General features: G+C 44.6%; 1 protein-coding gene across 1 annotated transcript in view; it reads right to left on the minus strand.

The window, feature by feature from the left end:
* Positions 1-6,771: 6,771 nt before the first annotated feature.
* LOC119437071 (growth hormone-inducible transmembrane protein) overlaps positions 6,772-13,557 on the minus strand; it is a 35,030-nt gene continuing 28,244 nt past the window's right edge. The window contains exon 7 of the mRNA XM_037704142.2: positions 6,772-7,025. Coding sequence (XP_037560070.1) covers positions 6,941-7,025 — 85 coding nt within the window. The 3' untranslated portion in view covers positions 6,772-6,940. The remainder of the gene's footprint in view (positions 7,026-13,557) is intronic.

A 13,557-nucleotide genomic window follows, 5' to 3' on the forward strand; every position in this document is an offset into this window, starting at 1 on the left:
ACCAAACACGATACACTGACCAATGCTCGTGGTGCGGGGACATGCCAACATTACCGCACATCACGTGGATATGCCCAAACAGACCGACACATATAAACTCCACACAACTAAAAACACAAGATTTTAACAGGCATGGGAGGCGCGGCTTGCGGACGAGGATCAGGACAGCCAACTGGCTCTCCTGGACCAAGCCCAGCGAGCCGCTCGTGCCAGTGGAGCCCTGGACTAGGGGCCCCAACCACTGGACCTCAAATTTTATTTTATTCATTAAAGTTTCTCTCTCTCTGCGGGAACTGTGTCAATCGCTTCAAGGCACTGACCGTGGATTCAACTTCCCCAGCTCCTGAGCGCACGCTGACACATGAGGATGCATCGACACTGGTTGAAAAATCTGGAAATGACGTTTCATCTGAGTCTGAGGAGGCATCTATGTCACAGGAAGTGTTCGTTCCAAAACAAGCGACCGTTGAAGAGCTCGACAGGTATGTGCGGTACCCAGAAGTTTCGCCACTAAAACCTCCACATTTGATTAAAAGAAAACATCAAAGCTCATATGCCAAGCGAAAGGAAGGAGAAATTGAGCATGGTCTCAAGAAGACACTTAGGTCCAGTTTATCAGCAGCATATGACACAAGAAAGCCAGCCTGTGACATCGACAGAAAGCTGCAATACCTGTTCTGACTGGCTGAACAACTTAAAACAAGCCTTCAAAGCTTTGGAGTCGTACAGTGAGCGTTATCGTCTTTTAACTTTGCTGCCAAGGTTGCTTGACATCAAAGAGATACAGCATGTTATTCCAGCAGCGACACGCTACATGATCCGTAAATCCAGAAAGTACAAAGAAAATCGTGGTGTGTGGTCCGGCCGTGATCCTTACACAAGAAAAAGGGTAAGCCAGAAAGATCTCGAAGCAGCATTGCTCTATTACACTGAAGATGAGTTTAATTGTAGCCAACCAAGCCCAAATAAGAAGGATGTGGTTTATGGTATACTGAATGGCAAGAAAGAATTTACTGCAAAACGTGCAATGACACGCTCTATACATGAAACTTACGCATGTTTAAAGAAGCTCACCCTGACACTGCCATCGGTCGGACTAAGTTCTACTCTTCGCGACCGAAATGTGTCACGCCCACGCCGACACAGGAATTAAGTGTGTGTCTGTGTGCATTGTGCCAACATAAAATTGGCAGTATGTGCGCTGGCAAAGAGCTTTGGTCAGAAGAAAAGTACCGAAGACTTTCGCGACCTTTGCCTGTGCAGTCCCTTTTCCTTTAAGTGCGAACTTGGTGAGTGTCCAGCATGTCTGACGGTCAGAGCTCGCACATTGACTGACCTTGGAATTCTTGAAGATGAAGAAATATTATATGTGACTTGGGAGAAAGGTGACTTAAAGAGTCTACCCCGAGTGCATTCTTGGAGCACCTTCAGACATGCCTAAAGAAATGGATAAACCACAACTACATCAGGCGCATTCAAGACGAAGCAATCAGTAAAGAAAAAAAGTCTATGCAGAAGCAAGTGTTCTGCATTTCTATTTTGCCGAGAACTGGACAGTCACGCTACCAGACGAAATTCAGTCTCATCACTGGAGTAAAAGTCAAGTCACCATATTCACCTGTGTGGCCATGACCCAGAAAGGGGTGCACAGTTTTGCTGTCGTAAGTGATGACATGTGCCATTACTCGGCCCATGCATGCTACGCCTTGGCTAAGGTGCACGAATGGCTTGAAGAGCACATCGCAGTGTATGCTAATATTACTTATGTCAGTGATGGTGCTGCTGCTCATTTCAAGAACAAATTTCAAATTCATGAATTGAAAAACAATGGGTATGCATCAGCCAAGTGGTTATTTTGTGCCAGTGGACACGGGAAAAATGCCTGCAATGAAATCGGAGGCACTGTGAAGCACTAGGCGACGCTACACAACCTTCGAAATCCCGCCTCATCTGCCATCAACACTGCTTCCGATATGGTGCAAGTTTTGACTCCTAAGCTACCAAAGGTTACATTAATTTATGCTATAAAAGCAGCCATTGAATCTTTCAGGCGACTGAAGGCAAGAGAATGGGTTGCGGTTCTTGCAAGGCCTGGTATTCAGTCGTGGCATATGTGGGAGCGCAAGCGGACCCATAACTCAGAACTGCAGTTGTTTGTGGCAAGAACACTTGCTTCTGATAAGCAACTTCTTCGGCAGTGAAATTGAATGCCACATGTTCTTAAAAAGGTGCAAGACCAGATTAATAAAATAAAACCCCATGGCAACACCGTCAGCCTTCTTCATCGGCCACATTGGCATACAACATGCACAATTCTGCGGTTAAAAAAAGTTGTAACCCACACAGAACAGCATTGCTTGTTGGCAGTGTTATATTTGAACAATGAATGTTACGTTGAACAAGTTCTTGCATAGCTCAACAAATCGGAACGCACGAAATCCGTGTTGCGGCCGCTAGGCTGAGTGTGGTCATATATGACGCATTGTAACTTGTTCGATACTCAAATAGTGCAACGTTTTTTTACACACAGTGATAGACAACGTCCTTGACTTCAACCAGAGTAATATTGAAAAGAATTAAAAATGGCCTTTTTCAGAAAACTGCTTTCAAATTTCGGTGTTTTTGGCAAACCACTTATGTTTCAGTGCAATTTTTAAATATAACGGCGATTGACAAAGCAACAAAAATTATTTCTAAAGAATGTGAAAAATTGAAAGTTCATGTGCACCAAGTTTTATTATCCTCACTTTAATTAGCTTAGAGTAATAAATTCCTGAATTACAGGTAGTTTGGTCCGTTTACCATGTTCGTGATTTTTTTTTCTTAAAGTTCCTTCCATAGCCAAGTGCAATACAATACTCATAAGGTAGCATTCCACTTGTTCCTTGTGGGGAAAAAATATTGCGATTGAGAAGTGTACCATTGTTTATCTATGCGCGCTCAAAATTCAGAAATCGCAAAACTGGCAGAAAAATGTTTTCGACGGCCGAAATTTGTGAATTTTTTTCCAGGCGAAAAACATTTTTTTTTTCACAAAACTAAGTTCAGAGTCATTGTTCTGGGCCCAAAACCTGTGCCTAAAGTAAATTTAATCAAAATCGGGAATGGTGACCAGGACCACCTGTTCATTCTTATCTGGATTCACCCTCCCCAGTGTCCTCTGTCCTTTTCAGGAGCAGGACGGGACTGTGGTTTATACAAGCCAGTAACTTTTGCCCTCCCCAAACTGCTTATGATGTAGCAAATATGCCAAAAGTTTGAGAATTGCTGAGCTGTGGCATTTTGTTTGAGGCTGTGCATGTGATTGGAGATTTGATTCCCAGCCGTGATGGCCAAATTCTGTAGGTGCAACGAAAAAATGCTCATGCACTTAGGTTTAGGTGCACACTTCTCAAGGTGTTCAAAATCCAGAGCCCCCTTGTTCACTGTGCCGTACCTCATCGCCCAGCTGTTGCTTTGGGACACTGGACACTAAAGAGGAACACGTGAGTTAGAGGAAGCTTTAGCTCGGGTCTAACTCAATTTCCCTATTGAAATACGTGTAGAAGGCAGAAACGCTCTAGTTAGGCAATGGCTTGACCAATTCGAATGAAATTTGTTACATTTAAGAGAGAAAGCTGAATTCTACCAATTGCAGAAAGCCAGATTTTGATTTAGACTATTAGCTTTTACAAAAATTGCCAACACTGAAAGAAATGGACGCACACAAATCCATAACTCTGCACCAAGAACAGATATCGCAGTTCTGTAAACTGCATCTGTTAATTTTAAGTGGACAGATATGATGTGCAAGTCCACGGCTTATGTGAAATTGCTACAATGTTTAAAAGGGTTTTGCAAAAGTTGTATACCCAAAAATTTATATACTTCAGAGCAGTGTATAATAGATGTTTTGTTTGCTCTAGATGTCTCAATAGGTGGTATTTGCAGAATTGATATAATTTTTTGTTGCCAAGTTGAAATTGTAAACTTGATGGTCTAGCTTACTAAATTTTCACAATATCCGACAATTTCAACTTTCTGTGGCTACGCAGCCAACCCTACAGAGTGGTAGCGATGCTGGATACAGTCCCATGTTTAAGTCAGTAATTTAGGAGATTTTAATTTGAATTTTTAAACATGTTTATTTGAAGCATATAAGTAAACAATACACTCCAGTATTTGCCAATCAGTAATAGGAGAGTATCCTTATTCCAACATGGCAGCAAACTTAACTCTGTGCTCTGCACAGACCGTGGAGCTCCGAAGAAGGTGCAACAAAGCGGTCGAGCTAGTACAGACTACTAGTGCTCTGATACATGAGCAGAAGCTGTGCCCCCATAGCTTTCCATTCATAGCCACAGTAAGCTGTCCATGAGTAGACTATATTTAAGGAGTTTTGAGAACTATTCCTGCGCCAAAATGGCCCAAATACGAGTAAATGTATTGACATTCGTGATGCCACACTGATATACTTGTGCTGAAGTTGTTCAAATGTATTTTCAAAATTCTCCTCCCATATCAACTATTGCCATAAGGAACTGATGGGTAGGGTGATAGGCTGTTGTTTCAGTGCGAAATTAGAAGAGAAGCTTGTCCATCATTTTCTCTATTCTTTTCTTCCAACTGAATGAAAATAAGCATTTCATGAGTCTAAACCGATTCAGTGCTGCTCTTTTATCATTCCTTTAAACAGCATGAATAAGTCTCTCTTCAGTTGCTGAACATGAATTGCACCATTGGCTCTGTCTTATATGGGAGGATAGAGCATGTCCACAAGTGCATATTTATATATATATATATATAAAAAAAACAGATCAAAGATATTATAGGCCATTGGTACAATATGTACAATGTGTCAGGATTGCTCCTGTACAATTGGAGATGATCGGAAAGGGAAAGCCTTGGAAACAAAAAGCAGCAATTTCAATAAAACCACTTTCAGGTCCCTTGGAACAACGAACAGCTTTTGTTTTACCAGTAACTAAGCCATGGAGAAATTTTAATGCAATATGGCCTAATGGAAACAAAAGCAGTAATAATTAAATAGCCTGCGTTGCATGCTTATGCAGTTCAGTCGAGCATCTTTACAAAGAACACGATTATTACGAAATTTAAAATTACGGGGTTTTACGTGCCAAAACCACGATCTGATTATGAGGCACGCCGTAGTGGGGGGCTCCGGAAATTTGGAACACCTGGGGTTTTTTAACGTGCACCTAAATCTAAGTACAAGGGTGTTTTCGCATTTCGCCCCATCGAAATGTGGCTGCCGTGGCCGGGACTCGATCCCACGACCTGCTCAGCAGCCCAACACCATAGCCACTGAGCAACCACGGCGGGTGATTATTACAAAATGGCCCCAATAAAAAAAGGGGCAAGCTTGGCTAAGCCAGATTTGTATCTCTGATATGATTGCAAGTGCACACAGAATTTCCAACAAAGTTGTGTTCTAAACTTGAGAAGGGTAAAAATTTTGCCTTTGAAAATTTTGCAAGACGGAGGGTACAACACAGTGCATGTGTTGCACCCTCCGTCTGCCCATTTTTTGCACTTGCAGCATTGTGCTGCCAGTATGAATGTCTGATCAGATTTCAGTAATTTATAACAAATATGCATGGAAACACACATGGAAACATACATTACAGTTGTTTTAACATGTGCAGAACCTTGGAACTTACATACTCTACCACGAGAAGCTATTTCTGAACAACTCTGAGACCGAGTCTTCGCCATTGGAGTCCAGCTGTGTCTCCTGTTGTGGTACAGAGTTTGGTTGCCCGAATCAATTGTGTTTTATGTGGACCACTACTAGTGGCCAAACATAAGGGCTAGCTCTTGCGGTGGAGTGGTTCAGTTCTCTTCGATACATGGAAGGGAGAGGGGTTAGTTTGAACGAGGCTGGAGAGATGGAAGGCGTATAACGGTCAACAAATAGATCTTGGTTGACTATGATGTCCTTACATGCTAGGAGGCCATGACCTATGACATCTTTGATACCATTAAGAACATGGAAGCTTGTGAATGCAAAGGACAATGACAAGAACCAAGATACAAAAGTGATGACGGCCAGTAGCAGCATTTCATTCTTGCATCACTGCCGCGACTTTCGGCTCAGCACACTCAGCCTCAAAAATGTCAGGTCAGCAGCAGTAGACTACTCCATTAAGTGAAACACGTTTTTTTAGTAAACATGCCCTAAAACAACTTTGTTGGATACACTGAACATATCGTTGCTTATTTTAGCATGCTTATTGTGTCTTATTACATGATCTAAAGGGTGCACATATGATGACGAAGTGACCTATATAAAAGAAGAAAAATTGAGGTCCCATATACATGTTACGAAGGCGTTCGACTGTAGTTGCAAAGTGGACAGTTGAGCGAGTTGGTTGACATTCATTTTGCTTGCAGTGAAAGAGGAAGTTAAAGTCCACAGAAGGACACCGGACAGGCACTGAACTGACATTTTTTTCAAGAACAAAGAATAAATACAAAAGAGCAACTTGTGCGTACATACACTCAAAGGCATTTTCCAGCAAATTTATTGCACACTTAAAATGTGAAACAGAAAATATGCAAACATTACTAGTTTCTCCCAACATGGAATGCTAGCACGAGCTCGCATGCCCTCTAATTTTTATGTAAACACACATGCGCACTCAAAGATCTGCAGCCATGTGACCTACAATTGGCAGACAGATGCAAGCTGTAATGTTGAACACATCTCCCATTCTGTTGCTCTTACTAGGTACTACTTTAGCTTACAAGAAATGTCAGACAAACACAAACTGAACACCTCTTATTTTATTGTAACCTGCTACTTGAGACTATATGGAGGCATTGCAGAGGGATTTCTTTCACACAACATATTTCCTCTTCTTTCTTCAAGTGCACAGAATTTTGCTGCTTCATGCGTGCTGCTGCCCTACAGCCACCATATCTTTTAAATCTTGCCGTTTCACTTTCTTCGTGAACCACCACCTGCCAGCAGCATGGCAATCCTGATGAAGATGTTCAGTGTGTCCAGGTAAATGGAGATGGAGCTGCAAAAATGAGAAAGCATCGGCTCCTGTGAGTGAGTCTATGCAGTGTATATTGTGTGTTTATTTCTAGTTTGAACAGATTAACCCTATAACTACAAAAACAATTTAAAAAATTGATGGAAAGTGTGGGTTTCATTAAAACCTACCATTTATTTTGCCATTCCTTTTCTTCTAGAAAGCAATATGATACCAGGAGTGCCTAAAGCATTTTAACTGCTCTTGTTGAAAAGAATAGCAAAATACAGTGTGCATCATTTATTTACGTGTGAAAATTACATACGGTAGAGCTAACTTTGTCATGACAACATAACTCGTCATCAGCAGTTAAGGGGTAAAAAGAAAGAATATAAGTGCATAGAGCTTATAGCACAATTCAACCTATTCAGGTGGATTACCTATAGAGGCAGACATTACTTGCACAACAAATCTGAAATGTGCAGGTAGCAAATGGCAAAGATTCACTGATTAACTTTTTAATTATTCGCTATAGGGCACATGTTGCAATTTCAAAACTGAATCTGAGCTGTAGCAACGTCGTATCTGCTTCACAGAAACACTAAGAGTAGCACCACCGGGCAGTTCCTTTCTGCTTGCTTTGAAATACTTGTTTCTTTGAATAAACTTTTAGTTGTGAGTAAGCGCTCGTGATCTACTTCTCTGTCCTTGTTGCTTCGCGCTACCTTCCCTTTATAACTTTCAAGATATCTTGTCAAAATGTGCTACAAAGTAGACTGGCGTTCAAGTTAACCCTACATTGACGAGTGATACCTACAGTAAACATACCATAAAAATTTCATTTTCTTGCAGAGTTTCTGTATTGAGTGTGAAGTTTCTAGTTAAATGTCTTCAGCTAACACTGAATGACAGGCAGCAAGCATCATTTGTTGCTTTAGAGCAGGAATACTGGACGAGAGAGAAGAAGCTTGGCACACAACTCGATTTCTTTAGAAAGAAAGCGTCGTCAGAGGAGACTACCGACGCAAGATATCCAGTTGCAGTGGTGTCGCACATGGGATGTAAAGCAGATGAAATGTACACCTATGGTTCATATATGACGAGAGCTGTCTATACAAATTACAAAAGAAGCCTTACGTGGCTTGGGGTGAAACCCACATTAAGTTTTCTGCCTAGTGTTTCCCCCCCCCCCCATTGCTGAAAAAGTTACCACAAGATATTTTTTTTCTTTTTGTTAATTATGCTTATTCTCTATGTATCTTGCACATTTAGATATAAAAACAGTCAATAAAGCGCTAACGAAGTCAATAACGAAGTCAATAAAGTCAATAACGAAGTTTTTCGGGATTTGTCAATTTCGTTATATCCAGGTTTAACTGTACATTCAAAGCATCCGAGGGCTGGCTTGCGCACTTTAAGGAAAGACATGGCTTGGTATTCAAGACTGTGTGCGGCGAGAGAGGTGCAGTGGATGAAAAAGTCATCACGGAGTGGCAGAACAGCGTACTTCAGGAACACATCGCAGCCTACAACCCAAACGATGTTTTCAACGCAGACGAGACAGCTTTATTTTTTAAAGCGCTGCCAGACAAGACCATTACTTTGAAAGGGACCCTTGCACCGGTGGAAAGAGGAGTAAGGAGCGTGTCACCGTTGTTATGATCGGCAAGGAATTCGACAGGTCAATGGGGGAAACCAAACCCGCGCACGTTCCCGTGTCGGGGCAATTATCTACATCCCCAAGAGGCGGTTGTGATCTTCCTGGACACTACCTCTAAAATGTGGGAAACGAGCCCGAGCGCCTTTCCCCATGACGAGATAATCCCCTTCATCCCCGAGAAAGCGTCACACCTCTACTACTTGAGCAGATGAAAAAGGCGAGCTACCAAGAAAGAGGACCAGAGGGAGAGGAGGTCGTCAACTTGACCACCCGACAGAGGACTGACACTTCCACAAGTTCCCCGAAGGAGACATCGGCTACCACGAGGGGTTATTTAAGGCCGTCCTGGTCCCCGTGTTAATCAGAACCGCTCGAGACTCGGATAGAGTCAAAACCATGTACCAATGAAGTGAATACAATCTTTTCTATTTTTCATCATCACGATGCCCACCTTCAACGTCGTCACCCGATTCCTGCGGTGACGACCCACCTCACCCGGTCAAGATTATATGAGCTGGTTGGCAGCAATGGGATACTCCACCCTTCGTCCTGGCTTCAGCAGAATGGTGAGCGCTTGACTTTCTTTGAGAATTTGCCAGGTTTTAGCTTCTGTGTTTTCTAAAACGGCGAATTAGTTTCTGTACGTGCAGGCTCCTGTTGAAAGCTTCCTTACGTCACAGCAGAGTAAGAAAGTCCTCGTTCGGGATTGACCATGGATTTGAGCAAACGGAGAAAGCCAGAGTTGTTATTACTTTGTGAAGAGCTGGGAATTGAGGTCGGGAAAAGTCAGAGAAAGCCGCAGCTTATTGAGGCGATTGAGAAGTGCAGGGCTCTTGAGGACGAAGTTTCAGAAGCATGGGAAGAGATAGAGAAATGAGCTGAGAAAGCTGAGCAAAACGCTGCAGAAGAGAGGGAACGGAGAGCTGCAGAAAGAAAGGAACGAGAGGAACAGAGAGCTCACCAACTAAAGCTAAAAGAACTAGACGTGCAACGGGATCTGGCCAGGCAATCAGCAAATAACCTCTCAATAGATGAAAGACGTTCAGGTGAAGTAGGAGTGAAGATAAGGGATCTCATGCCATCGTACAAGGTGAACGATGACATGGATTTGTTTCTCGTTACTTCTGAACGAACCTGCGAGAGAAACGGGTTGGCACTAGCGAGTTGGCCGCAACAGATTCTGACCGTTCTTCCTGGCGAAGCAACCGAAATAATTGCAAGGCTAAGGAAGGACGAGTCAGAGGACTATCTGAAAGTAAAAGCTGCGCTGCTAAGAAAATATCGGCTCTCAGTGGAGGCTTTCCGCCGCCGTTTTTGGGAGGCAGCTAGGACACCGGGCGAGTCTTATCAAGATTTCACTTATAAATTGAAAGCCAATTTAATTGAGTGGCTAAAAGGGGAAGACGCGTTCGGCTGTCACGACAAGGTTGTGGAGCTAATCTGCAAGGAGCAGTTCTATGGGTCCTTGAGCGAAGAGATGCGCCTTTGGATTCAAGATAGGTCGGGCGAAAAGGGCTTGGAACGTGCTACAGTGCTAGCAGATGAATTCGCTGCACGTCGCGAATTCGAGAAAACACGCGTCAGGCCCTTTACTAAATTCAGCAAAGGAGAAAACAAGCGCCCCTTTCACAACAAGAAAGCTGGAGGTGGGACCAATGATGTGCTGACCGATAATTCCGGAGAGAATAAAACCACAATGAAAGACGAAAGAAAAACAAAAAAAGGCGTTTGAGGCTAGAAAACCGGTCGTCTGTTTCCGTTGCCAGGAGCCTGGACACCTTGCGATCGGCTGTAGAAAGCCTAGAATTGTTTTTTCTTTCGTGAATGACGACAACAACTTGGCGCTCTTAGAACCCTACCTTTGCGACCTCGCAGTGAACGGAACGCCATGCAGGGTACTTAGGGACTCGGCTGCGACAATGAACATCGTCCACCCTGCGTATGTGCAACCTGAGGATTTCACCGGGGAACATGCACGGATCCGGCAGGTAGTTGAGGAGGATAGTGTTTGCTCGCCCATAGCCAGCGTAAAGATCGAGGGGCCGTTCGGACTATTGAGTACTAAAGCCGCGGTATCACAGAATCTGTCCGAACAATACCCCTACTTATTTTCAAATCGCTTGGAAATGCTGCTAAAGAAAAAGGGCCTGAGTTTTGGCGACCCTACGGTCCAAGCTCTCCCGCGTAACACGGCTCAGGGAATCGCGGTAGAAGAGAACGTTTGCGCCACGAAAGTGGAAACAGTGGCTCTTCCGGAGGACGTTCCTTGCGGAGACAAGGCTTGTTGTTTCAGCAACCCTAAAAAGGTCAAGGAGGCGCTGAAAAACTCCCTTGTACCTCCGCATTTGAACGACGGTCCGGTATCGTCCAAAGGAGAGCAGACTGACATGGCGGCTAAAAAGGGCAGGAACCAGACGATCGGGGATTGCAGAGGCACATTCGGTGACCGCCTGGCGATGCAAAAATTTTTCAGACGGCGCAAACGAGTGAAGTATTTAGCGCAGAGCAAACTCGAGAAAGAAGCCACACCACAGCCCGTAAACAAAGGGTCATCATGCAGAACTTCAAAGGGCTCGTTATGGTGGTTAAGAAAACGGAGACGTCGCCAAAAGCGGATGACAACAGAGCGCGTCTCCGCGAGTAGGAATACGGCTGAAAGGGTCAACTCGGCTGAGGTACGCGTGCACACACAGGGCCAGTCAAACAGTCAATGAGGGGGACTGCGCCGCGAGAGCGAGGACAAAGGAAGAATGGCGATTCTCCTCGCGTTTACGGCCTCCCTCTCCGAGACGCGAAAGAAAGCTGCGGCCACACGAATTGACAGGTGACGGGAGGGGGCAGTGTATGTCTGGCGCCCTTTATTGCCCATGGCGAGACCCAATGACTTTCAGATTGCGACCTAGTCGAGTGCGCATTAAGAGGTAGTAATTGTCGAATTGGGCGCCTCCATAAGGTTCTCGTTTGTAAATTTGTAAATAGAGCACGTTGCAGTTTTTTCTTTTGTTAGTTATTAAGACCTTATTTCTTTTAATTTCAAAGGTTCCGCGTTAATCTCGGTGTTTTGTTGTATTAATTGTTAGGAGAGCCAGTGACGCGAATAAAACTGCGAAGCAAGTTTTGCGACGGTGGTGGCTCGTGGTCGCGCTGATTTTGTAGATAGGCATTAACATTGGAGGTCTGTAGAAATAAATCATTTTATATAATTCAATGTTTACAGGGTAGGTGGATTTATCGGTTACCATTGTGGAAGTTTAATTTGCTCAAGCGAGTTTGGAGAAGCAGTTTTCTTTCACGGTGTTGCGAGCAGATAGAGTATCCTGGCTTTTTGTTTTCTGGCTTTAATGGCCACTTTATGAATCAGCTTAATTAGGAGTTGAAGCGGTCATCAGAGCGCAGTACATTTGACATTAGAAGCGCTGGTACTGGCAGGTATCACTGACCCAACGAGTAACTAAATCGCTGAGCAGCATTTATCCCTTTGATAATTTTCAATGCGTTCTCAGTCTCAATAAACGCGGCTTTCCCTAGCAAGAGAAACAAAAACGTTAGGTATTAGGTTGGTTGAAATATGCATTGAAGTCTAGTTTTCTCCTTTTGTTCATTTTCGGGAATCTCGAACGAGGGCTGCAGGTATGATTCTGATAAGGTTTTATGTGAAGAACGTGTGAACCTGGCAGTTCTCGGGGCTAGTTGGGTGCTCTCTGTTTGTTGTGCCTTGGGCTGGGCGTGGTCTATTTCCAGAAGGTGTCACCTCGCCTACCTTGGAACGAACGGCGAAACAAAGCAGAGGCACGGGGTCTACCGGTCTCTTCGAGGTGCTTGGATGCTGCAACCCCTTCGAGACCTCCTGTGGCGGCGGACGGGCTGTTATGATCGGCAGGGAATTCGACAGGTCAATGGGGGAAACCAAACCCGCGCACGTTCCCCTGTTGGGGCAATTATCTACATCCCCAAGAGGCGGTTGTGATCTTCCTGGAAACTACCTCTAAAATGTGGGAAACGAGCCCGAGCGCCTTTCCCGTGACGAGATAATCCCCTTCATCCCCGAGAAAGCCTCTACGACCTGAGCAGACGAAAAAGGCGAGCTACCAAGAAAGAGGACCCGAGGGAGAGGAGGTCGTCAACTTGACCACCCGACAGAGGACTGACACTTCCACAAGTTCCCCGAAGGAGACATCGGCTACCACGAGGGGTTATTTAAGGCCGTCCTGGCCCCCGTGTTAATCAGAACCGCTCGAGACTCGGATAGAGTCAAAACCATGTACCAATGAAGTGAATACAATCTTTTCTATTTTTCATCATCACGATGCCCGCCTTCATCGTCGTCTCCTGATTCCTGCGGTGACGACCCACCTCACCCGGTCGAGATTATATCACCGTGCTGTTAGGCGCAAACATGACGGGCGCAGAGCGCCTTCGTCTTCTCGTCATCGGAAAGGAGCGCAAACCAAGATGTTTTTCCAACATCAAACACCTACCAGTCGACTACCATGCAAATAGGAAGGCCTGGATGACTTCAGAAGTATTTCGCTCCTGGCTGCAAGGGCTCGACCGCCAGTTCAGCGCCAAGAAACGTAAGTTGCTGCTAGTTATAGACAACTGCAGCGTGCACTGCAGCGTTTCTGATCTCCAGGCGATCAGAATTGTGTTCCTGCCGCCGAACACGACCGCTGCCCTACAGCCTATGGATCAAGGCATCATCCAGTACATGAAGAAAAATACAGAAAACAAGTTTTGGAGCTTATGCTTCTGTGCATGGATAGAAAAAAGTGCCCTACAATGTGACGCTCCTGAGCGCAATCCACATTTTGGCACACGTGTGGGCTAACACGCCGGCAGCAGTAGTGGCAAACTGCTTCAGACACAGTGGATTTGGGCAACCGGAGCTGTCTGAAAGCCAGGAGGTCGCAGCGCCTG

The sequence above is a fragment of the Dermacentor silvarum genome, chromosome 1, assembly GCF_013339745.2.
Source record: "Dermacentor silvarum isolate Dsil-2018 chromosome 1, BIME_Dsil_1.4, whole genome shotgun sequence".
NCBI classification, from domain to species: Eukaryota; Metazoa; Arthropoda; class Arachnida; order Ixodida; family Ixodidae; genus Dermacentor; species Dermacentor silvarum.